The following is a 23,974-nucleotide window of genomic DNA, read 5'->3' as shown; positions in this document are numbered from 1 at the left end:
CCATCCAGACTCAGCGACGCTACATGCCCTCGAGCTCGCGGGCGAGCGGGTCCGAGGCGACCAGGCGAGACAAGTCGGCTGACTGAGGAGGAACTCTATAGGAACCCGGGTTGGCGATGCGCTCCGAGGCTGGCGGCGGCGCAGGGGACGGCGACACCCGGTAGCTCGACCCGTTGACGGCTGTCGATGCACCGTTTGCCCGCGACCTGCTGCTGTTGCGGCTGCTCACTCTGAAAGAAGAAGAAAGGAGAAATAAAAGTTAGTTGCGAATGTGTCTGGTACGCGGCTGGCTTGTGGTCCGATGGCATATCACTAACCTAGAGCTGGAAGGAGAGAGGTGTGGTGTGGACATTTTGATAGACTTGTTTGTTCTTGGTGGGGGAGACGACAGCGAAGAAAGTGATATCTGGTGTAGGGGTAGGGTGCTCAAAGCTATTACAGTATGCTTTGTTGTAGAGACTTTGGTGGACACGGGGATGCCAGATACGTAAGAGGTATAGAGATCACGATGTGATTAAAAACTACAAGTGTGTCTCTGGTTCACGTCGCGCGGGTCGCTGTACTTTATACACCTAAAGCAACTGAACAGCTGCTGCGCAATATGACCTTGCCCAGCCTCATAGCTTGTCCGCATGTTGACAAATCCACTGCGGACGATGTCATTGTTGGTATACGCCTTGGAGAAAACATGGCAAGGCAAGCAAACGCGCAACTGCTTGGAGAACATGGGGGCTTCTCTTCGGTTTAGGTAAATGGGAACTGTTTGGCGGAACAGAGTAAACGACAAGGCGCAGTTCGGTTGAAAAAGATGTTAGCGCTCTTGCTTAGATTGCGCAGCAAGAAAAAAAAAATACCAGGGAATGGAAAATGCGTCGACGCGCAAAACTGGTCAACTCTGCAAAGCCTCCATGTTGTTATTTGGGCCGACAAGGGCTGTGATGGCTAGCGCAACATCCAGGGTACCTGATAATCCGCAGGACAAATTGACTCATCGACAGCGTGCGTCTACAGGTGAGGAGAGGCTTGAAATTTGCGCTCGCCGTAAGCGCGTACTTTTTCTTCTTTTTTTTCGTCTTTCCCCTGTACGAAGACGCGGTCAATAATGCTACGTTGAGCACTTCGAAGGCTTTTCGAGCTTGGCAGTGTGCGCATTCGCGCGTTTCGGAGATCTTTTTGGGACTCGGTGCCCGAGGCAGATTCGAGGGTGTTTCTTGGGGGTGGAGACACCGTGATGGCATACTTCATATTTCTTCAAGGTGCTCGCGTGCCTGTCAAGCCGGTTTAAGCTGTATTTACAACTTTGCAATCATGAGAACGTTCCAAGTCCCAGTCTTGTCGCACCGCATTAGCGCCAATTCGTCTACTCGAACCAGTAATTAGGAGAGCTCGGCGTCTGCGCTTGATTGTCGACAGGTAGGTTGGCAAGGTGGGAAAGCTGTTTGGCTAGCTCAGGCGTTCTTGGGTGGCAAAAAGGCCAAGGTGTCACACTCTGTCTGCGCCCTGCTAAGTCCTAGGTAAAGACTGGTGATCTAGGCCCAGTCCTACTACGTATGCACAGTTCGGTGAGCAAGACCAATGTCGGTCGAGAAAGTCGAATGAAGATGATAGCATCATACCTCAACGTATCCGCGCAGCCGGTCCCTTTGATTTCTTTGTCCTTTCTGTCACTTTTACCCTGTCACACACAATGCAGTGCCCGAGGACGTTGGCGCACATGCCGATTGTTTCGTTTCACGGCTCGCAGCATCATGCGTCAAACGATCGAACGCGAGATTTCGTGTTGCAGGCTGGACCTTTCTTTGTGCACAAATCTCAGGGGTGACGACCCAGCGATTCAACCCTGTCGTTTACCCAAAAGGCATTGTTTACCTAGCCAATGGCAACTAGAGCATTTGCTGCGAACACGAAATAGAAACCAGATGTTCAAAATCCTGCCAAGTGTAATATCTCAAATTCGTGGAGGCCTCAGGGGCTAATGACCGCTGGTGCCTAAGGGTACCATACCCAAAATGAGGTTCAGGCTTGCCAGGAAGTGAGGCTTGCATCATTTGTTCGTGACTTTGTGATGGAAAATACTACCAGTACGTACCACACTCAAATAAGGTACCTAGGTACCTAGGTAGGTACCTACTGTACTACTTACAGAGAGTATAGTGGACACAGGCTTGACAGGGTAGGTGGGGTTTGAAAACAGCTGCCCCGCAATTTAGGAAGTATGACATCGTTGCTATTTGGTCCCTGCGGGTCCGATAGCGGTTCAATTTAATTTTCTTGGCCTCAAAGTTTTGCTTGGAATGCAAAACACTTGTCGGGACCCTGAAAACCGCTTTGCTAATATCTGCAAACGCCATTACACGTTACAAACGCTCGTGCACAGTACTCGCCCTCATTTCTATATACATGTTGACCTGAAAACTCACACAGTGCTTCCCTCGACGCCTCGGCGACGCGTCCAAATCATGGCCGACACGCCCTTGACGGCGCTGTGCGGCATCTGCCACTCGTCCGCCCCGAGATACAAATGCCCGAGGTGCGCCGCCCGGACCTGCTCACTCGAGTGCGTGACGCGCCACAAGCAATGGGCCTCTTGCAGCGGCCAACGCGACGCTACTGCATACGTACCCGCAAGCAAGCTCAGGACCCCGTCCGGCATCGACCACGACTACAACTTTCTCAGCGCCATTGAGCGTGTCAGATCCCGCGCCGCACGGGACATTGCCGACCGGACAGGAATTGCTTCCGCCGCCGAGCAGCCTGAGGAAGAAGAGAGGCTGAGGCACGGTCACCATCACTTTCAGAACGGCAACAAGGGCGCCCAGGTCCGCTTCCGCAAGGAGTGGAGGGGCGAGGAGCTTGTTCATGTGCCTCTTGATCCGGCTGCCTATTGGAAGCAGCAGCAGCTGGAGCAGGCGCTGGCAAAGAGCCACGTCGTTGAAGGCGGCTCGGATGACCAAGATGAAGACAAAGCGGCGGATACCACCAGTAGCTCGGGCAGCTCCGATAGCGATTCCGACAGCGAACCCGAATCGATGCCAACACAAGAGCCAATGCAACCTCAACCGGTTGTGACATGGTACCCGCAGTCGTTCGGCACCCGTGACAAGGCAAGGTGCAGGGCTTTTGACATTGAAGTAGTCGCCGCGCCCAAAGGCCTGGCTAGACAACGGGAGAACAAGACAAAAGGGAACCGAGCCACCAGGGGCATCAATTGGACCATCGAATGGCTAGTATATGAGAAAGACATGAATGAGCCTACGAGGGTACTTCACAGTGCATCGGATGTCGAACCCCTCTATCGAAGCTTTGCTGGCTCAATGGAGTGGGTTCGCAAGGGCAAGGAACGGAAGGAACGCATAGAAGCAGCAGCAGCAAGGCAGAACACACAATATCCTCTCGAGGAAATTGAAGATGAAGTGCTTGAAGGTTCCAGCAGCGCCATCCGAAGAAAGCGGCGGAGAAAAGCTCGCAACGCTGCGTTGGAGTCTCCACCAGGCCAACAAGAATATGGCTCGACTGCCTGGCCAAGTATGTCGGTCTCGCATGTTCAAAACCCATTCACGTCTGCCTGGGTCCAGGAGGAGAACCCTATGGCAACAGCACACGGTTGGGACCTTGACGAGCAAGTGGATCTGAAACGAACAAAGTGGAAATACTATCTGCACAAGCCGGCTACGAATCCCAAGGTGTTGATCCCTGTCGGCGCCGAGGAACCCCTAACGTCGATCCTGCAGGGACGGACTGTTCTAGAATATCCAACAGTCCATGCTTTTTCTGTGGACACAATGTCCCAGTTTCCACCCCCGGGACATGTCGCCGGTTCGATGAAGGATAGACGCTCGAAGCCGATTACGATTAACTCCATCGATACAACGTCTGGTGCATCTAGACCCAATTCCGACTTCAAGTCACAAGGCATAAGGGATAACAGGGATGATGGCCAACATGAAGAAGATCCAGGTCGCTCACACTCGTACCAGAGCAATAGGCCTGGCAGGACCATGAGAGGGGGAAACCGCGGTGGTCAGCATCAATATCAGCCACAAGATCGTAAACGGCCCTACGAAGCCCGCGGTGGTGGTGACAACAGGCAGTTTGGTCGTGGCCGTGGACGTGGTCGCGGGAGAGGTGGTTTTGGCCACCAAGACCACAATGACCGGCCAATGAAGAGAGGCAGATTTGACAAGAACGCGGAAGAGGGAGAAGTTAGGGATATGGACGAGCATCGTGGTCATCGCAACCCCTCTCGAGGAGGTCCCTCATGGCGTGGAGGTAAATCTTCTGTCCAGCAAGCTCCTGAAGGCTCTCACGGGACGATGATGGACGTCGATACCAAGCAGCTGGAGCGGGCTGTCCAGGCCGCTGCTGAGGGTGCGCTCGGAGGCCTTGTCAACTATTCTGACAGCGAGTGATATTCTTTACTTCACCAATGTTGTTTTCTTATTCATAATTTGACTCAGATACCCATCCAAAGCTTTATTGCACATTTCTCATCAAATCCTATCTCTTGTTGGAGCGCTTCAATCTATTGTTTTCGAGGCACATGTTATCATGGCCATTTTTTGGACGACAGTTTCTTGGGTTGACGTCACTCAGCTATGGCCATACTCGCGTCGTCGAGCTGATTTCGCCTCGGCAACTCTTCATCACAAGTAGACTTGAGGTTACTTCCGCCCGGATAAAAGAGAGCGTCAATTCTCTGAGTAACATTACCCGGCGCTCAACTAATTCTCAGTCAAAGGCATTTGCCACTGGGAAAAAAAAGAATCTTTTATCAATGGCGGTGTCGGTCCTGGGGAGGTTTATGGGGCTGCTGTGGCCAGGCCAAGATTCAAATTGGCGACACAACCGCGAAATCCGATATCCATGGAAGACTACAAGTAAACATCGCTTGGTCGGAAAGCATAGCAGTCTTTTATAGTCATGCTGTAATCCCTCGGGACATTTTTTCTCCCTCCGTATTCGGCAGGATGCCAAGGGCAAGGACCATGGTTATCTTCCTGTGAGAAAGAACAAGGAAGTCGGGGACCAAGCATCGCCGGGAAACTAGAGCGATGTATCTGCAGCCCCTTCCAATCAAAGCTGGGAACGATCACACATCATCCGAGGCCAATGAAATGGTCTGTCTGGAGGACGATAGCTTGACTCCACACATGCGGTCGGCGCTGAAGCACTTGAATCAGCAGGCCGGCCTCATGACTACTCATACAAAAAGCCCAATCGAGGTCAGCCGGCTGGACCAATGGCACATTGCAAAATTATGCCCAGTGTGGCTCTAGGCCAGACCGACGTGCTGGAGGAGTATCTCTATGGCTTGATCCAGAAGAACGTCTTTCTCAGCAGCATTGAAACCGTGAAGATCTATGGTTTTACTTATACGACAGGTTTCACGGCTTTACACAAAGCCGCCGGTGACGCCACCCCTTCCATTATCACGCTTATCCTGAAGTACCGCGCCGACCCGAATGCCGAGCCCACAAACGGCTGCACCGCCCTGATGGAGGCGGCGCTCTGGGGTCGGCTTTGATAACGTCACGGAACTGCTAGCCGGCGGGTCCGACAAGGACATATGGCGCAGTCGTGGCGGGAATGAGCTGTAGGCCGTTGATTTCGCTAGACACACTCGCGACAACGCCAGGGAGAGCTATATGCGCTCTGGTGGTGAAGGACAAAATATACCGCGGAAACACTTGTATGCGTGACACGGACGGCGCCATGATTGTCGGCATTCTCAGTCCCAATAAAAACGAGCCTGGCGTCCGCGGTCAGAGCTAAACCTCGACGGTTTGTGATGGTGCAGCCACGGATATATAGCCTGGGAAGGGGTTTTTGCTTTGATTTGAGCAAAATTGTAAATCTTGCCTTCATTTAAAGTTTTTGGCTTAGTTCGGGGCTCGACAGACATCCGAGACAAACAGTGGCCGGGAGTACTATATGCGACATGCTGGGAGCCCGGCAGATGCACTGCGAAAACATGCTGCGTGAGGAGCGCCGCCTCAACCTTGAGAGGAAAGAATGCGGCAAATACTGACAAATAGCCTTCACGGGCGGACTGCGAGGGCTTTCTCTGTCTTGCGCTGATGGGATGGCTATAATATCGGCAATTTTTACTATCCGCTGACATTAGCATATAGACAAATCCATTTATACCGAATCGGAAAACCTTCATAATTCACCGTTTCTACGAGTAACTGCTCTCGTCACTTGTCAATCTCAACTCGACATGAAAAAAAGTCTATTAACAAATCCAGTATTACTAGGTTTGCAGGCATGGGTATCATCACGTCACTTCCAAAACGTCGCTAATATGCCATCTATACTCTCTCGCATCATCCCAACAAATCCCAGATCGTCTCAATCTCTCATCGACTTTCCAATCTCACTCTCCCACCCCTTTGCCCTCTCGAACCCGTTCGAATGGGTCTGGAAATCAAAGATGGCCTTGTAGATCTCCTCCTTGCTGTTGACGACAAACGGCCCGTGCTGCACGACGGGCTGATCCAGCGGCGTGCCGGCCACGAGCACGAAGCGCGCCGCCTGGTCCGCGCCCGCATCAACCTCGGCCACCACGATCTCACCCTTGGGCTCAAACACGACCATGTGGTACTGCGGTACCGTCCTGGCACCAGTGCCGGCTCCGTCGCGGAGTATGACGTCGCCGCCGTCGAGCGTGTAGGCAAAGGCATTCCAGCCCTCGGGCAGCGGCTGCGAGATCTTGCCACCCGGCTGGATGGTGACGTCGAGGATCCAGACGGGCGTGTAGGCGAGATCCTTGACCGAGTCGACGCCGTGGCTCTGGCCCGAGATGATCTTAACGGAAACCTTACCTTCGTCGACGTCTGCGCGAGGAATCTCAGACGCCCGCAGGTCGCGGTACCGCGGCTCGCACGACTTGAGGTGGGTTGGCAGGTCGACCCAGAGCTGGAGGCCGACGTTGGCCGACCCGTCCGGGTTCTGGCGCGGCATCTCGGCGTGCATGATTCCCCGCCCAGCCGTCATGAACTGCAGGTCTCCCGCCTCGATCGTTCCCTTGTTGCCCGCAAAGTCCTCATGGTCGACGGCTCCAGTGAGGAGGTACGTTATCGTCTCCTGGCCACGGTGGGGGCTTTTGGAGGGGGTTGTAAACATGTTAGCAGGGAATAGATTTATTTAAAACTAGGGGGGATGCGCAAACATACTGGTCGGGAAACCCTGCACCGGGCTTAATGGAAAAGTGGTCCAGCATCAGGAAAGGGCTGAATTGTCTCAGCGCCGGCGTGCCTATCGACCTGCGCACCCTTGCGCCCGCTCCCTCTGCCTGCTCAATGGCCTCAAAGACCTTGCGAATCGTGCGTGGGACCGACATTTCGGTGGCGTATAGATGTGGCTCCTGTTCTTCTGGTTGCTGGTCTGTCGCAGTGGTTGTTCTTGGCAATGCGTTCACTGGCTCGTGTGTCGCGGTCGTCGAGATGTAGTTGTCGTTATAGTACTTCTTCAAAGTCGCAGTCAAGTCGTCTATTCGATCACGAAATAGGAATACCGAGCACAGTCCGACGATTATGGGTATAAGGATCGTGGAAATCGACTTCATGAGGAAAGTGGGAGGGACAACAGCGTCGATGGGAGCTTGAGATTTTATAAACAATTCACGTCGTAAGATTTCTATGTAGTAGAAACTAATGCTTAGTTACATAGTATAAGTAAACGTGGTGGATTGAGAAGACCCAGGGCCAGCCTAGAATCTTCTTCCTGGATGCCTCCATCCAAGCGCCCACCAAGTCCACTAGACTAGAGCTGCTTGCAAAGACGTTTTGCTGGAGCTGACTGATGACCATCAAATCGAGAATCAAACCCGACCCCACCAGATACTGGATGACAAACAATTGCATCATCAAAACAAACCCTAACCCTCATATTTGCCTTATGGAATGCTTTGTCAGTTATTTGCCATCACAACCGAACGGGTAAGGGACCCTTCTGACATGAGCGCAGAGCAGCATGATTAATCAATAGAGTAGAACTAGAATGCGGCTTGACGGCTAACTGTAGCAAACTACATCGCCATAGAATGATGACAACAACGAGTACATGATCAGGCACAATCACCCCAAAGTGGTCGGTAATTACTGGCACAGTTTATTAACAAAAGGCAGACGACGACTCTCTTAGCTCCTTTGCATACGTATCAATTCATCGCAAAGAACACCACTGAAATTCCACAAAGAATCTTAAATAATCGAAGCTATAACACTGCAAAGAAATGGTGTTGAAACAAAACAATCGACCGTCTTTTTAACAAGCATACATGGGTATGAATCCCCTCTCCAATCTTGATTTCCATGCGGATGTAGTTCCTTGGCGATGTACTGTAAACAGGTATAATCATCACTGGACCGCCAGCAGTTTGAATTGCTGCCAAGGCAAACCAAGCCAAGGGGTATAACAACGACAAGACGCCATTGTTCCAAGAGTCCCGCGCCCAGTCGCCCACAAGTGTGTCGCACACTTAAGCGCCCGTCGTTCCAAGACACGATTTAGAACCGGCCTACCAACGGCTCGCGGGAAGTGCAGATGAAAAAAAGGTTGGTGATTTTAATCGGATCGGTCTCTATGGTATACTGATTCGATGACACGACCACTGTCCTCGATCCGATCGGCGAAGATCGGCTGTACCAGATTTTTTTTCCTCAGTGTAGCCGCAACAGTCGATGGTCCGGCTACTACTGGGCTTTATGGGCAGCTAGCCCACGAGTCAACATGGGTAAGCTTAATTGCTGTTGTTGTTGTTGTTGCTGGCGGCCTTGGCATCCTCCTTTGCCTTGTGGAGATAAAGCTTGACCCAGCTGATTGACTCAGCTGTGAGGACCAGAGCCGTGCCGAAAAGTGCCTTTCCGTAGATAACGAGGCCACCCTCATTGCCAGAGTTGTTCACGAAGCTCTTATACTCCTGGCTGTACGTGGTGACGACGTGGTCCTTGCCCTCAATTGTCTTGCGCAGAGGCAAAGTCACAAGGCTCGACACATCGGCATAGAGGTCTGCTGTCGGCTTCTTGACGGCGGGAAACGTCTTGTCGACTCGGGAGAGCGTCTTGTCGCCAATGTCGTCAACCCTCTTGACGTATGGGCTGACATACTGGTAAGGTCTCGACAGGTAGGGGATCACCGGCTTGGCAACCCGCGTGTACACCATGTCGGTAACATTTATGCTACGCTGGCCGTAAGGGTTCTTCTTGAATACCTCGATACCATCGTTGACTACGGGGTACTGGGCAAGATGCTATATTGATCACAAACTTAGCAAGTCTGTTGATGGGTGCAGACACTGAACGTCCATCACTGAGCGCAAAATGCAGAGTAAGGAAAAACCTACATCAAAGAAGGCCGAGTGGGGGACCTCGCCATTAACCTGAGGTGAAGCCATTGTGCCTATGGAGTTTTTGATGATTGATGAAGAGAGGAGGAGTTGAAGGATGGAGAACCAAGATGTTTAAGCAGGATAGAAGAGATGAAAAAGATCAAAAGAGCCGGGTATGTCAAGGTAATTCACGGTATTGGGGGTTGTTTGTGACCGAACTCAAGCGCGGAGCTACTGGCTTGGTGAAAATAAACGCAATCTGGTAAGCTTTGATCTCCAGACTAGCTTCAGCTGATGATGTGAGGGGTCGGACTTTTTGATACGTACGACGTTGTCCGTGGACAGAAGAAGACGCAAGGATCCTGGTTGGTGCGACCCTGGCAGTACAAAGTAGCAGAAGCAATCAAGTGTCGCACGGCTGCTATCAATGATTGGTGATGGATAGTTGCAGAAGCAAGTTCGTGGCGGCACTCTTATCAGGGTGCCTCTTGTACTTGTGCGTTTTGGTATGTGTGTGTGTGTGTGTGGGTCGGGGAGCTATCCGTACGAAAGTTGTCAGGCCGTTGTTGATGTGATTGATGGTGTGCTGCTGCCCGTTTTGATAAGCCAGTAGCAAGCCCCGTGGAGATTCGATGCGAGTTGATTGATTAAGAGCACGACAGTTGGCAACAAAGCAGAGGCGTCGTGGTGTATGTACAACTTTGCTATAGCGTGTGGTGATACCAGCGAGCTATTAATGCGTGCTCTCAGTCCACTTTGGTTGCTTTGCTTCTCCCGCGAAATAGTTTTGGAAATAGGGGAATAGGTCAGAGGAAGAAGAATAGAAACCGCTAGATTAAATAACAGTCTCAAATTTAAATGGAAACAATGAGACTAAAAATCAATTCTCGCCAGCGGAGACGTCGCATTGGTCTTTGCTTTCCATGCCTGCCCGCCTACGTGGTTGGTACCTGCCGACCTGGACAGAAGGTAGGTGATCGATCGTTGCATCAACGGCAACCGCTTTTTTTGTTCGTCTTTTTGACATGTGCTTTGCCTCGCTGGGACGGGAAGCCCCACACAACATTTAATCGCTTTTTTTTTCTGCCCCGATTGACAGGGAAGGTAGGTACTACCTAAATAATGCAAGGGTGTTATTGGACGACAGCTCGTCGAGACATGCGCCTGCATTGCACGTTGCGACTCGGCATAAACGGCGTGGTCTGCCAACAGCAGGAGCTCGCTTTGTTCGCCAAATTCTGGGCATCATCAGTCTTGCAGGTGATGACAGAAGACCAGCAGGCAGACAGGTAGGCAGCCCTTGCGGACCTCGGGCAGTCGGTGGTGCCAGGATCACGATACTTTCCAGACCGAGCTTGGTCTTCCATCATGTTGTACTACCTGCCAACTGCCAAGCTGTCGACTTGATAATGCTCCATTAAGTGGCGTTCAGGAAAAAAGTCCACTTGGGCTGTCAGGGGTGTGAGATAGAGTCCGTCCCACAGGAGGATGGACAAGACGGACGATCGATTTCTAGACCTAGAATTTGCCATGCATGAAGCCATTTAACTTTGACCTGATTGACAGGCGATTTGGTCAACCGTCGCCTCGCGAATCAATTCGAGGAATAAAAGATCAATTACCACTCGGTGATACCCTTGAATGGAGCCCGATGTGCAATTGAATCTATTCTTTTCTATGTGAACAAACGGGACGAGTTTGTCTGGCGGGTTATAAAATGGAAAAAAGGTATGCGTCAGAGGGGCACAGAACAACGGATGGTTAGTGGGGTTCTCAGACACGAACTCGTGCCACGTCGTTTGGAAGGTAGGCCACGGTAGTAGCTTCTGGTGGCAGCTACAATCCCTGCAAGGCACGCCCGCACCCAGCCAATAAGAAGGTTGGGACTTGGGCAGCGGGCTTCGAATTTAATGTTTCCTACCCACATCAGGCTTTGATAAGAAACCCCTTGTACCAAAGGGAAGCTCAGGTCTGACATGTGAAAATGTACGTCAAGGCAAAGACGGAACCTATGCCAGTTTATGAGGTGAGGTTGACAACCTTTCAGACGAAGGAAACCAAAGTGGTGCGAGACGCCACGGTGCTTCAGTAAGGCTTGTGGGGACTCGATTGGGATGAATCCAATGGCATTTTACTTCAACTCTTGTCGTAGAGACCAAGCTGAGCCGTTCCAGCCGTCACTAGTTAGGCCAAGGACTTGCGATGGCTATTGGATGCTAACAAAATAGTTTGCGACATGAAGCTTGCCCTTGCAAACTCCTACGGGGTCAGCGAATTAATCGAAAGGCCTCCAAGCTTCCAAGTTTGCATTTCCCCGAGATTTTCACGCATCCGGTCAATTCGAAATTTCCTTCCATTAGTCACAAATTACCTAGTTGCCGTAAGGCATTACCGCCGAGGTCCGGATGTACCGGTGGCAAGCAGCCGCGCACGTCTGGGGTGGAAAAAAAAAAAAAAAAAAAGAACCTTACCTTACGAAAAGAAACGATCGAAAGGGGGGGAATGCACATGCTATCGCACCACGGCTTGCACAGCTTGGACGGATGCAGGTCAACATCATCCTCCGTCAGGCCTGCCAACCTGGTATCAGTTTTATCGGCCATTGATCGCCAATCTCGGGAAGTCTTCTGATGTAACAAAGACAAGCCGGCCTGTGAAAGGAGGATCAGCCAACTTGTATGTTTCACGTGAAAATTCGCAATGAACAGGGGTTGTTATCAATTGATTTACGACGTCGTCTGGTAACATAATGAACATTTCCGCTTCAACGTCAACTTTGTTATCCGCTGCCATTTATCCTTCGCAGGAGCGCGCAACTCTACATACCATACAGTATGCAGAAACATGTTTGAACACGCTTCCTTGCAAACTTGTTGGTTTGCACATGCGGAGCTACATCCCCAGGTTCTGCTAATGTGCGTAGGTACGCGGAGGCAATGACGGCGCCGTCGTTTGCGGGTGGCAAACAATTGCTCCGCATGGCATAGCACTATTGAAATCTTGGAACTTTTTTTCCATAGTACTGCCCTGTACTACAATCCTTCTTAAACCTCGCACTTACGGATAGGGACAGATGATAATATGCACCTGCAGACACGACACCGTCTCCAATCGAGAGTCTATCCTGGATTTTTGTCCAACTAACTTTAAGCAACTGCAAGATTGACATATTTTACGTATTTTAATCTACCCACCAAAGATGATCATTTGGTCGAGGCAAATACTAAAAGGTCCATCAGGTAAACCTATAGTTTATCAAGGTACGCAAATATGGCACTACCGGCTACACGAGGCCAATCGCATGTACCGAACTCAGCCCCAATCTTCCAAACTCTCCCACAGACCTATCTCTAAGCCAATTTTTGTGTGTTTGCACATCCAATGTGTCACACCTACTTGTTACTGTGATCCTGTCAAGCCTGCTTGTGAACTACCGGTAGAATCGGCTATGATATGGTTATTTTGGATGACAGGCGGAAAATTTAGTCTCCTGAACTGACGTATGGCCTGACTGTGGCGCCTTGGTTTAGCTCACTTAAGAAGATCAATACTGGACTGTTTCTGCTCTTCACTACCGGTAAGTTCAACAGACTGAATTAGTCCGAGAAGCTGTTTAGGTCAAGGTTGATTGCAGCCTCTGGTGTACCAGTAGTAACCTTTCTCTGGACAGAAGGATGATGATGCGATACACGGTCCAGATTTCGCAAGCCACCTGCAGGCAGCTAAAGAGAAAAAAAAATCCCTTAGATAGTTTGTTTATCTCCGAAAGTCTGGTCTAGCCACTCTTATATTATTAGCCTTCTAAACATATGCTCCTTGTGCTTACGCTAGGAGCACATTACCCACCGGCTTCGTCTTCGTCTTTGATCCCTGATCCTCGGAATGGTACTTTCTCTTGACCTTGATATCCGCGCTTGTACCTACATACATCATGATGGTTGGAAACGCAATAGATGGTTTTGTGAGCAATATGTTTTGTCTCACTAGGCGATGGAGATGTTCAAACTTGCCGCTTCTTGGGTCGAAACGCCTGCGGCGCAAGGAGAGACATTTCAATCTGGCGTGGTAACTATCCACCCAGTAGACCCTGCAGACCCTCACTGAGTAGCATTGATCAATCTCCCGTCTTCATCTATGCCAAAACAGTTCCTGACGAAGGCAAGCGTATGTAGGAACCATCAAGTGCCATTAGTCGTCGTGAGGAAGCGTAGCCCTGACCTGGCCGACTTGAAGGAATATTGACCAACTCAGTCCAGCTCAGAATCACAAAGGACCAATCTACTCTTCTTGTTCAAGAGCTACTACCGTTTCCTTTTCTTACCGCATGCACCTTTTGCTGGCTGCGAACAATGAATGCAGACGGACATTTGGCATAGGAAAACTATACACAGCAAGTGACCTACCATCCGGAGCTACCCCAGCCCCTGAGGCTGGTCTGCGTGTGTGTGTGTGTGTGTGTGTGCAGATATCCTTCAAGGGACTGGGAAATGATGCCATGAAATGTGCGGGACCATCGATTTGTTGAGGATTCTTGCTATCTTGTTAATGAAACACTGCGAGTACGGTAGATTGGAGAGTCGTGTAGTGCCCTGCGGTAGGGCCGTGGACTGAGTCTCATGCGACAGTGTGTGACGTTTTCCGGACGGGGCACCTCAATGAATCCTACCCCGGAATGGAATCAACTTCCTATGGGAGTCCGAAGGGGTGACAGTCTTTACTACACGGGATGCATAGCTCTAGATATGGAACTTACAAACAAGGCCATCATCCCGACATGCTCTGGAAGCTATAGTCTTACTTTTGCCCCCTGTTACGTGTGCACCTGGACTGCTAACGATTGTCTCGTCCTAGTCCAGAATATTCCACGAGTTCCAATGGCAGTAGAGCCTTTCGCTAGTCTTGCTTCTTCCATCCTCGCCAAAGCCTCTCCCCGATATGCAAGGAAAACCCGGGGGTGATGCATCCATTCCTGCTGCTAGCTGATCCCAAAAAAAAAAGCACGAAGTCGATGGGATGAACATGTCCAGGGTCTTTGGACTAGGTCTAGACGACGTAGGCTCAGAAGAATGGTTCCGGATCTGCCGGATGGGGAGCCAGGCTCACGTACTGAATGCTAAACTGCAAGAATAAGGACGAGTGGATTGACTCCGCTGCCACGGAGCTGTGCCTTGAGTGAAGACTTGGGTCGCCAATTTTGTTTTTATCTTGTTGGGCAGGCATATGCTGTTGATGAACAGAAGAGATGAAGTAGGGATGCCTATGACAAGCGCTGTGGCCAAGCATTCGTGGGCACTGACGGGTTCGTCTGAATAACATCTGATTTAGCAGACAACTTTACTTATAAGCCAGGACATACCCAGTGCCGCATCCTACTGTAAATGTTTCCAAGTCAAGGTTCGCGCAGACGGTTCCATAGCCCCTACACAGCCGAGGTAGCAAGACGCCGTGAGAGAAGACGCATTTGTCAAGATGCGAATCTGGTTGAAGTAGCCAGTGGCTGAGAACTGAATGCGGTGTATCAAAGCAAATATCCCGATGCAGTCAGTGAATGATGGCATCTCGAGCAAGAGGTAAATGGGCAAGGGGTAGGCTTTTACATCAACACACTATGCCCCGCTGATCTATCTAGTCTATCCGTAACGTGTTTGTTCACAGAGTAAACTAATTATATGACCTCTTATTTTCTCATAAAATCAACAAAGGCCCATACCTCGGACAAATATATACTCAATCGCATGGACTAACCACTGGCATCTTTTCCATACCAGCATGGAGCCGTCAGGTTTATGATATCTCTACTAAAAAAAATGTAGAGATGGCTTAATAGGTAGGTATCTTGTTCTATACCAACCCATATGCGGAAACCTTGATATACCACAAGGTAAGCCCTTTTAAATTAAACAGCCCACAGTCGGGCCCCGTTCCAGTTCACATATTCATGGTCAACCACTGGTGACGTGGTGAATATATTTCCACGCTTTCGTGATCAATGGGAACGGGTCAGTGTGATGGCATCCAAATTAGGTAGGTGGTGTTGACCCCCGATGGTCTTGGCCGGTACTTTCCCATGTAAAGGCACCACACCGTAGCACAGGGCCAACAATCAAGTTTCTGGTCACAACAACACAAGGTACCGAACAAGCGTCGTATCGTCGGTAGGTCAAGGCAGGTTGGCAGGCACCTTATTCTCCTACTATATACGGTAGTAGGTATGTACCCAGCATTGCCTCCCACCCCTAGCCAGCTAGGAAACGGCGGCGTCGTAGCCGAAAGTCGCCACTCCACTGGATAGTTCCAAGCCTGTCCGTCAGACGTTGGAGAGACATTTGACGTCTCTCACTGCACGGTATGTGGGCAATCGAGCCAATTTTTTTTCTTCACTTGTTGCTCCCCGTTAACCTGTCATTTTATGACGAAAAAAAAACCCCACCAAAAAACCAAACTATCAATTCTTAATTGACAATCAAACCTGAATTTGGCAAAGCTTGGATTGAATTCTCACCTACTTTCGTATCTATAACCATATACGGAGCAATCATAGCAAGACAGGTAATAACAATCACCCTTCATTGGATCGGGCGAAGGAGAATAGGAACCAACAAAAACCACCGACTCGGAAATGGTCCGCTCGGACAAGCATTATGCTCGCTGTTATACTTGCAATCTAGATGCAACTATGGTAAAGGGACCTGCATCAATTTCGGGCATTCCTACACTGTTGTCTGAATATGTGCCCTGTTATTAGTATAATCGGGTCCTTACTACCTGTTTTATACTCGTGTACCGTACCGTACTGTGCTTCTCTATCTTTCCATTCCATCTTTTTCTCCCCCCTCTCCTTGGCGAATTTGGCAAGCAAATCGCATCAGTTCTGTGAGTTGAGGGCTCTCAGAAGGGTCTGCCTGTGCGCGGAAGTCCGTATCGTAAGAGGCAAAAAACACACAGCTGCTGCATAAATTCGAGTCGACACGAGATTTGTTTACATCCGCGATCATCTCTTGTCTCATCGCGAACCGTGTTCAATTTATTTGGGACAAAAGCTGGCGTGAGATGTAGACAGCTGCCCACCTAGGTACCTAGACCTGCTAGACAAACCAGCTAGATGAAGCGCTCGTGTTTCCCCGAATACGCCACAAGTTTAGACCATGGTGGCCACGACTTGAATGTTTCAAACCTGAATTTTGGGCGCACTGCAAGGGATTCGCAACATGGTCCGGCAGTCGCCAAAGTAATATATCGAGAGTCGAGAGAGAAAAAAAAAAAAATCAGGCCAGACCAGACGTAGGGCGAGACGTGGCGCACCGCAAACGAGATGGAGATCGAGCAAAAAACCCCTCCTTCATGGCCTCGTCATTCACTCGGCCAACGACGGGTCTCTGCATTGCCCTCGGATCTCCCAAGTGAAATGTCATTTGTTTGCTCGCAGATTACTACAGCCCGTTCCACGGATCGCTACCCGGCTTTGATCACATTTGAGGACGTGCGGAAAAAGTCTTGGGAATGCGAGTAATTGCGACGTACAGTCAAGTGGTATAAAAGAAACCAACATAATAATCGTTCATCCTTTCTTATATCCACCTTGACTAATGCACCAATTTTGTGACAGAAAGTGCAGTTAAGCTGACAGACGAGGCCAAGGATATGACAGGTCGGCAGAACAGGCGGAGGAATTTCCGAGAAGAGGGAGGCATGGCCCACCTGCTGCCCTGCGCTCCTCCACTGTGAATGAATGTGCCGCCAAGGAGCCCCCCTAGGAAATGACTGCATAAATGTTGTCGGCATCAAGCTTCAGCTGGGACGTTTCAAAAACGACCGCCTCCCATAAGCATCAACCAGTCCAATGTGGGAACTCTGGTGGATTGCTCTTCTTTTCTAACGGCATTGCATCCTGCGGACTCTGGTAACGTCTTACTAAGTACTTTTTTCGTCGACTCTTTTTTTGCACCCCTCCAAATTTCCCTTATTGAGAAAAAAAAGTTGCAAAATCTCCGACAACAGTTACTCTGTACCTAAAAAACACTGACAGCTCGTGGATCGCAGTATGAGCCAGATTACCTTGGGTGAGCCGAGTCAAAACAAACCCACCGGTTCATCCTCGACACCATAGAGAAGATTGGATGGGAGGCCGATTCAGCCGATTGGGACTGGGGTCCCTGTCGCTATGCAATTGTTTTGCCGTCGAAAAAAAAAAAGATGTGCGTTCCCGTCTTTACCGCACAACCGTGCTCCTCCATTATTACTCATAGGTAGGCGAGCGAACAATATTTGCAGAACTGCACCACCGGACATGAGCCGGTCGACAGCGGGGGTGCAGAAACATTGCACAACCCAGGCCCAGGCTGTTGTACTATGGTACAAATATTGCTTCCGCCTAGCCCTGTCACTCTAGGGATTTTGGGTCAAAGCGTCGAACGTGTGGGTGGGTTGTGCGGGTCATCAAGCAAGTAAGGAAGAGGTTCTTCAGTGTTCACTGTGTACGGCGTAGGAGGCTTGTGCGCAATCGCAGTATTTTTGTACTCCGTACATAGCTTCGTCGCTTGTCAGAAGCAATGTTGGGCACGTCTTTTCGTACGTGCGTATAGAACACAAGGGATTTCCTTGTTATACATCACGGGACCTTCCATCGAACTGGAGAAAGAGTGGCAAGCATCGCTGTGCTTGTCTTGATCCCCAACCGTCTCGAATCGCCTTCCAATGGGAATTATTCTGAGCACAGATGCATAAATCTCTCAAGGCCAACGCCTCCTATTCATGCTCTATCTGGCTGTTTGTTTTTGCCCAACCCCCACGGCCCTGCCGAAACTGACTTGGTATCTTGTTTGTTTTTCATCTTTGGACGGTACCGATGGATTTGATGCGATGAAAAATCTACGACGCGATTCGTAATCACACTGGATCTGGAGACCAAAGGCCCACATTGAGCAAATGGGGGATTGGGTTTTGGAGGGGCTGAGCCTGAGTCTCGCATCAAAGAAGCAAAGCTCGAGAAGAAAGCGGAGCCCCAAACACAAACCGGCTCTCGGAAGGCGTGCTGGGCGTGGGACAAGGGCTGGCCCAAATATCGCCTCACACACGGATCTGCAACCCAACGTTCTCTGGCACAAATGAAATCTACAAAGGGTAATCTCGTGGCTCATGATAACGTGGGCTTTATTTACCGGTGTTTGATTTTATCTTTTTTTTCTTTTCCTCAAGTCCCCATTGCCACAGTCGCCAACCATTTGGCGATCAGCGCAGTTGGTCCGAATCTCACCAAGCGAGGTACGTACCAAGCCTCTCGCAAAGCCTACTACGTACCTACCGAGTACTTTCCGTTGCTGCCTTAACTAACCTCATATGTGCAGTAGTACTCAATTAATTTGATTTCGAGTCTATCTAATGAATAGCAGCATATTGACTCATGGTATGTGAACTAATTATTGTTGGGCGGAAAAACATTATAGCAAAAGATAAGAATACCAAACCAAACAAATCTTCCCTATTTTCAGCATGTTGGAGATTGTGACGGTATTGATTGCTGTACAAAGTACCTAACGTCAGTGTACAGTACCAAGTAGCATCGTGAAATAACAGGAGGACGACTTTTTCCCCCGCTCTGTGGTTCGTGATGAACTATGCCTTTTTTGGAGCCATCCCAAAATTGAGAATTGCTAGGGTCTCCTGTCGTCTAACCTAATATAGTTAGCATACCAAAACTGGTACTAGGGGTCATCTGCAAGCCCTCAAGTAGCCGCTACCTCGTACGCTATCCCTTGAGCTAAATGCCTCCAGCAATTGGCGACTACTGCAAACCCCTCGTGGCAATTGAAGCCGTTGCACTTGGTGCTGATGATTACGGAAATCACAGGAACCTCCTTGCAATTGACAGGAATTTGTCTGCAACGATGAGGCGATTTGGTTGACCGGCGCCGTTCCTTGTATTCGTTACTCCTACCAATACCGGTGCAACGTTGAAGGCCAGGCACCCTACCACACCACCTTGACTTTATCCTGGTCCGGCCCCACCTTAATTCACACCCTGTTCCTGGTGCTGTCTCTTCTGGTGCAGCGATCACAGAGGAGGCGAGGCCGATGCGACGTTGGAGAGTAGAGCACACAGCAGCTTCCCCTTTTTTTTTTTTTTTCTTTTTTTCTGTTCGATACTGGATGCCCAGACCCGCAGCTCCTTTGCTTTGCTCGTCCCATTCATCCGTCCCTTTTTTTCTCATTGAGGCCCTCCCAACCATCGTCTCCGGCGCTCGGCCTTTTTGCTTTCTTGCTCTTTCTTGCCCTACCGCCCGCCTCACATTTTTGTTCTCCCATTCCCTCGTTTCTTTCGCCCTTCTTTTGTGTACCCATCCACTGCCGGCAAGGTCGTCAAGCAAAGCACTAACAGACCGGTCACCACCCACGTCTGTCTGAGCAGCGACAAGTACATTGGAGACTGGCAGAGCTGGCTGGACTCCAGTACTTTCGAGAGTATTCATTAACCTCTCGTCCTGCCTGGTCGACATTTTGGGGAACGACGGACCGAACCTTGGCTGGAACGCACGAAGTGAGGCCATCGTCCCGTTTGACACGCAACTCTCACCAGCGTTGGGGCCTTGCGCTACTTCGGACAAAACTCACAGACGTGGTCCGCTCCCCGATTCGACCACACGCCGCATCTTGTTGACCAAGCGTTCGTTTCTTGACTTCGGATTTGCCATCGTCGGCAAACAGAAGGACAACTCAACCGTCATTTCAACACATTTAGACACCACCGCCAGGGCGGCGAAGTGGTGTTTTTTCAGTTAGACCAGCAGAATAGCGATCGATTACGCCGGGCGGACAAAATGGCTCCTTCGCTGAACGCACATTCGTCCTTCACCCGGCCCCGGACTGGGGATCGCGAAGGCAGGCCGACTACCCGCGACCAGGGCGATACCAACCTCATAATTCCGAGCCGTACCTCCTCGTTGCACTCGAGGATCACACAGCCGATTCCGTCCTCGCTGAATGTCAAGCCGCAACAGAGGACACCCAAAACCCTTACACATGCCTACATGGTTTGCGGTGTGGGCCGTGAGCCCTCGCAATGGGTGAAGGCGCCCCCGCCAGCCCAGGGCAAGATTGGTCACATGAAGGGTGCAGTTGGACAGTTTTGGCTCCCCGAGATCCTCGGTAGCAGCCCAAGATTGGAGCAGGACAACGAGATCGCTAGGTCTCTGCACGCCGCGATGAGAGTGAGTATATTCGCCAAGCAGGGGGGGCTCGCGGACCCTTTATGATTCCATATTGTCTATGATCGATCTAACCATTAATTTTGCTCCCAGGCCTGCTTCCCTCACGATGTCGAGATTTGCACTGGTCGCAGCCAGCCCCACTGTGTTCACCACGCCTTCGTTCTCCAGCAGGATTCCTCTCACACACTCTACGGTATTTGCCTTAAGGTGTGGTCGCGAGCCGATGAGAAGAGGGCCGAGACAATCAGGGAGCTGAGGAAACGGACGGAGTCTGATTTTTACGACAACCCGGACGAGACATACTGGATCCCGTACTGTCTTTCGTTCCTTTCCCGCTACCCTCTTTACAATCTTTTGGGAGACTACCTAAGGGGTATGTGGATCCACTGGAACAAGGCCACAAACTTGTTCCATGCCGAAGAGGTTTCTCGAATCCTCAGCTTCCCCGCGCCGAGGCTTAACGACCTGGTACGGATCGACATGAAGGATTACGCCCTCTGCTACCAATTCCCTTCGTCTCCCACTGGATTCCAAAACTTCGCCATGTGGCCTCTCTTCTCCTGCCTCTCAATTCCGAACATTGTCGGTGTCATTGAAGCCGCCATATCTCCCACTCGCCGCATAATCTTTGTCAGCCACTACCCAGCGATGCTTACCATGGCTGCGGAGACGGTGCGCTACTGCGTCCGTGTTTACGAGTGGAGCGGTCTGTACGTTCCTATGGTTCACGCTCGGCACGCAAAGGAGCTCGTGCAAGAACCGGGCCCGTACATTCTCGGTGTTACCGCGGAGTGCAGGTCCCTTTTTACCGCCCCTACCGACGCCCTGGTAGTAGACCTCGACCGCAACTTCGTTCTTACCTCTAGCCCCCCTACCGCCTTGAACCCCAACCAGCGCAACAAGTTTGTGACCCGCCTGACACAGGCGCTGAACGGCGATGTTACTCCGTCGGGCGCTCCCGCTCATTTGCGGTCAGCATACGGTGGAGGCAAGCTGGTGCCAGCCGGTCAAATAATAGTCATGCGCGGCGAGGTTGAATCTATCCAAGACCCTGAGTGGTGGAACCAGGACGCTGTTATGGCTGTCATGGATCACGTCTGCGAGAAGATGGGCCGGAACACTGGCATCAAGGCTGTTTTCGGTGGTGCAGTTAAGAAGCCTCTGATGACCAAGGTGTCGATGAGACACCTCAACGAGATTGTTCGTGAGAGGAATCAGTACTCCAGGGACGCTCTGGAGGCCTGGCAAGACTTCATCAACCTTAAGGGACGCATGGACACTGAGCTTGCCAAGGTCACTAAGCGCAACAACTACCTCAATGAGGAGCTGGACAGCTGGAAGCAGCAGGTAGGACACCAACACCATGATTCGGTCAAAGATAGGCCACTAACCACACTCCCCTACAATAGTTCACCAAGTTCCAGGCCTTCGCCGAGCAGCTCACCAAAGAAACTCAGGATCTCAAGGTCAAGATTGAGGGCCACAAGAGGGAAAACCGCCGCCTGGCAACGCTCATCGACCAGCAGAAGGACGACGCCGCTCGCATGTCGGTCCGTCTTACCGGCACCGAGAAGCAGCGCGACGACGCTCTCGAGGCTCTCGTGCTTCAGCAAGAGATTGCCGAGGAGCTCGAGCGTGAGCGCAAGCGCAACAAGAAGGAGCTTGCAGCCCTACAACACACCAACCACACCATCACCAGGCAGCGCGACGATGCCCGCCGCGTGGTGTTGCACCTGCGCAGCCTTATCGGTGGCCAGAGTCATCATCTGGAGCATCTCGTCGGCTCTCTTACCAAGCCAGAGAACGACAACGATCTCGCGCACGAGGTGGAGGCTGGCTACGAGGATGATACTCAGGGTAAGTTTTCTAAACATTTTGCTTCTAATTGGGGTTCTCCCCGCGGTTATGTCACCATCTCAGCTTCATACAATATTTTCCTGCATCGCCCAAATTCTAATTGTCTTTCTTTTGTCTCGGGATATAGATATGGAGAGCAAGCACCACAACAGCAAGCGCTTTTCTTCCTCAAGCTTCTCTGATGTGGCTGACCGTCACCTTAAAGACAAGACGGATGCTATTGCACACATCATACGAAACATCGCGGAGCAGTGCCAGGCTGCTGTAGAGGGCCTGGCCCTTGCTCACGACGCCGAGATCGAGGATGGCTCCGATTCGGGCCACCATTCGGCCCACCATTCGAGCAGCTACCGCCGCGGCAGCGGCCTGTCGGTCGCCGGCAGCGATGCCGGCACCCACAGCGAGGTTGGCGACGACATCAGCGTCCGCCTGCGCCCATCGTCGGGCCGCACGTCGAGCATCCCGCCGACGCCGGACTTGATTCCCAACAGGTCGAGCACTGCTCTCTCCATGGCCTCGACTACCATGACCACCCCCGAGCGGTCCTCCCAGCAGTACATGATCGGCCACGACATCCCGACAAAGATTGTAGAGGATGACGAGGATTTGGACAACGGTCCATCTGCAAGCGAATCCGAGACGGTCAACATGCCCGCCCACACAACCAGTAGGGTCCTTGGCAAGCACACCGAGAGCCTGCTTCACAGGCCTTCCGGGGCTCGCATCAGCGCGCTTGGGGGCACCCGTTAATGCAACGGATTTGTAACGACCTCTTGCTTTGCCTGATGCTGGGCGCGGATTCTTGCCTACATGCCATATGTCGTAATTTTTACTATCTTTGGTCATTGTTTATTCCCCATATTAAATAGTTCCTATGTCTTTACTGGCGTTGATGTTTTCCTCTGTCTCTCTTAATTATCTACTACTGGCTTTTGCACAGTATTATCGGTTTTCTCCTTGACAGCTTCAATCAGCTCGAGATTAAACCCTGCCATACCAATCTTTCTCTTCTTGTCTCTATGTTCCCTTTTATTTGCGTCTTCTTTCACGAAAAAGAACGTCGCGTGGCTTTGTGTGGTTATTTGTGCTGGGGGAGTGTGACTTACTTTGCAGACTACGTTCCACTCCGCACTTCTCTTTTCCTATCTTTGCTTCTAAAGATGATGCGGCCATGTTTCGATAGCCTGCGCGAATTGGTGGTATTTTGTGGCAATTTTGTCTGAATCTCATGTCAGTATCGTTGTATGAGCGTGATCGCTATATTCAAGAAATCTTTTTTGTTTCTCATCCTGCTCGATCCTACCTACAACCGCCGAAGCTTTATGCCTATGGGACACGACAGTTTCCTAGCTTTTTACTGTCGGTGTTTCTTGATACATGCTCATCGCGCCTGTTAAGTTCCGCATTGACTTGTGGCGTGCGCATTTCATGAGCGAGCCAAACTATTTCCCGCATAGGTACTTTCACCTATTTTGTGGACTGCTTGAAACTAGCATACTGAGATTACTGCCAGGCAGGAATTAAAACACCGCTGTCAGGTATCTAGTACCGGTTTGGTTATATAAAAGAGAGTATCCCTCCA

The 23,974-nt window shown here is 50.8% G+C and overlaps 9 protein-coding genes across 9 annotated transcripts; 3 read left to right on the top strand and 6 right to left on the bottom strand.

Annotated features, from left to right (window-relative positions):
- Positions 1-19: 19 nt before the first annotated feature.
- Positions 20-352, bottom strand: MGG_02402 (uncharacterized protein; the record flags this gene model as incomplete). The annotated part of the gene is made up of 2 exons (XM_003709136.1): positions 20-230; positions 318-352. The coding sequence occupies 2 exons, from the start codon at positions 350-352 to the stop codon at positions 20-22; spliced, it is 246 nt and encodes an 81-aa protein (XP_003709184.1).
- A 2,107-nt stretch (positions 353-2,459) lies between these two features.
- MGG_02401 (uncharacterized protein) lies at positions 2,460-4,409 on the top strand (the record flags this gene model as incomplete). Its single annotated transcript, XM_003709135.1, has 1 exon — positions 2,460-4,409. One exon carries the CDS (start codon positions 2,460-2,462, stop codon positions 4,407-4,409), a length of 1,950 nt encoding a protein of 649 aa, XP_003709183.1.
- An 848-nt stretch (positions 4,410-5,257) lies between these two features.
- Positions 5,258-5,524, top strand: MGG_11915 (uncharacterized protein; the record flags this gene model as incomplete). Its single annotated transcript, XM_003709134.1, has 1 exon — positions 5,258-5,524. One exon carries the CDS (start codon positions 5,258-5,260, stop codon positions 5,522-5,524), a length of 267 nt encoding a protein of 88 aa, XP_003709182.1.
- Positions 5,525-6,215: 691 nt separating this feature from the next.
- On the bottom strand, positions 6,216-7,774 carry MGG_02400 (pirin). The gene is made up of 2 exons (XM_003709133.1): positions 7,176-7,774; positions 6,216-7,102 (listed from the first exon to the last, which is right to left on the bottom strand). Exons 1-2 carry the CDS (start codon positions 7,565-7,567, stop codon positions 6,352-6,354), a joined length of 1,143 nt encoding a protein of 380 aa, XP_003709181.1. The 5' UTR covers positions 7,568-7,774; the 3' UTR covers positions 6,216-6,351.
- Positions 7,775-8,065: 291 nt separating this feature from the next.
- MGG_11916 (CAP20) lies at positions 8,066-10,168 on the bottom strand. The gene is made up of 3 exons (XM_003709132.1): positions 9,645-10,168; positions 9,347-9,565; positions 8,066-9,253 (listed from the first exon to the last, which is right to left on the bottom strand). The coding sequence occupies exons 2-3, from the start codon at positions 9,395-9,397 to the stop codon at positions 8,744-8,746; spliced, it is 561 nt and encodes a 186-aa protein (XP_003709180.1). The 5' UTR covers positions 9,398-9,565; positions 9,645-10,168; the 3' UTR covers positions 8,066-8,743.
- Positions 10,169-10,258: 90 nt separating this feature from the next.
- On the bottom strand, positions 10,259-11,028 carry MGG_16119 (uncharacterized protein). Its single transcript, XM_003709131.1, has one exon. The coding sequence runs from the start codon at positions 10,699-10,701 to the stop codon at positions 10,465-10,467; it is 237 nt and encodes a 78-aa protein (XP_003709179.1). The 5' UTR covers positions 10,702-11,028; the 3' UTR covers positions 10,259-10,464.
- A 674-nt stretch (positions 11,029-11,702) lies between these two features.
- Positions 11,703-11,934, bottom strand: MGG_16118 (uncharacterized protein; the record flags this gene model as incomplete). Its single annotated transcript, XM_003709130.1, has 2 exons — positions 11,703-11,765; positions 11,803-11,934. The coding sequence occupies 2 exons, from the start codon at positions 11,932-11,934 to the stop codon at positions 11,703-11,705; spliced, it is 195 nt and encodes a 64-aa protein (XP_003709178.1).
- Positions 11,935-12,944: 1,010 nt separating this feature from the next.
- MGG_16117 (uncharacterized protein) lies at positions 12,945-13,264 on the bottom strand (the record flags this gene model as incomplete). The annotated part of the gene is made up of 2 exons (XM_003709129.1): positions 12,945-13,053; positions 13,158-13,264. The coding sequence occupies 2 exons, from the start codon at positions 13,262-13,264 to the stop codon at positions 12,945-12,947; spliced, it is 216 nt and encodes a 71-aa protein (XP_003709177.1).
- A 6,214-nt stretch (positions 13,265-19,478) lies between these two features.
- On the top strand, positions 19,479-23,970 carry MGG_02398 (DENN domain-containing protein). Its single transcript, XM_003709128.1, has 4 exons — positions 19,479-20,535; positions 20,626-21,882; positions 21,945-22,392; positions 22,520-23,970. Exons 1-4 carry the CDS (start codon positions 20,146-20,148, stop codon positions 23,140-23,142), a joined length of 2,718 nt encoding a protein of 905 aa, XP_003709176.1. The 5' UTR covers positions 19,479-20,145; the 3' UTR covers positions 23,143-23,970.
- The last annotated feature ends 4 nt before the right edge of the window (positions 23,971-23,974 follow it).

Source organism: Pyricularia oryzae, chromosome 1, assembly GCF_000002495.2.
Source record: "Pyricularia oryzae 70-15 chromosome 1, whole genome shotgun sequence".
Taxonomy (NCBI): Eukaryota; Fungi; Ascomycota; class Sordariomycetes; order Magnaporthales; family Pyriculariaceae; genus Pyricularia; species Pyricularia oryzae.
The sequence above is the reverse complement of the archived record's forward strand: the minus strand, read 5'-3'. Positions and strand labels throughout refer to the sequence as shown.

What these genes read in the sequence shown, in the direction of transcription:
- MGG_02400 (XM_003709133.1), bottom strand. Translation starts at nt 7,567, where the DNA reads ATGAAGTCGATTTCCACGATCCTTATACCCATAATCGTCGGACTGTGC. An exon ending in GGTGCAGGGTTTCCCGACCA is followed by an intron (nt 7,103 to 7,175) that starts GTATGTTTGCGC and finishes CCCCTCCAAAAG; the next exon opens with CCCCCACCGTGGCCAGGAGA.
- MGG_11916 (XM_003709132.1), bottom strand. Translation starts at nt 9,397, where the DNA reads ATGGCTTCACCTCAGGTTAATGGCGAGGTCCCCCACTCGGCCTTCTTT. An exon ending in CCCACTCGGCCTTCTTTGAT is followed by an intron (nt 9,254 to 9,346) that starts GTAGGTTTTTCC and finishes TGATCAATATAG; the next exon opens with CATCTTGCCCAGTACCCCGT.
- MGG_16119 (XM_003709131.1), bottom strand. Translation starts at nt 10,701, where the DNA reads ATGATGGAAGACCAAGCTCGGTCTGGAAAGTATCGTGATCCTGGCACC.
- MGG_02398 (XM_003709128.1), top strand. Translation starts at nt 20,146, where the DNA reads ATGGCTCCTTCGCTGAACGCACATTCGTCCTTCACCCGGCCCCGGACT. An exon ending in CTCTGCACGCCGCGATGAGA is followed by an intron (nt 20,536 to 20,625) that starts GTGAGTATATTC and finishes TTTTGCTCCCAG; the next exon opens with GCCTGCTTCCCTCACGATGT. An exon ending in CTACGAGGATGATACTCAGG is followed by an intron (nt 22,393 to 22,519) that starts GTAAGTTTTCTA and finishes CTCGGGATATAG; the next exon opens with ATATGGAGAGCAAGCACCAC.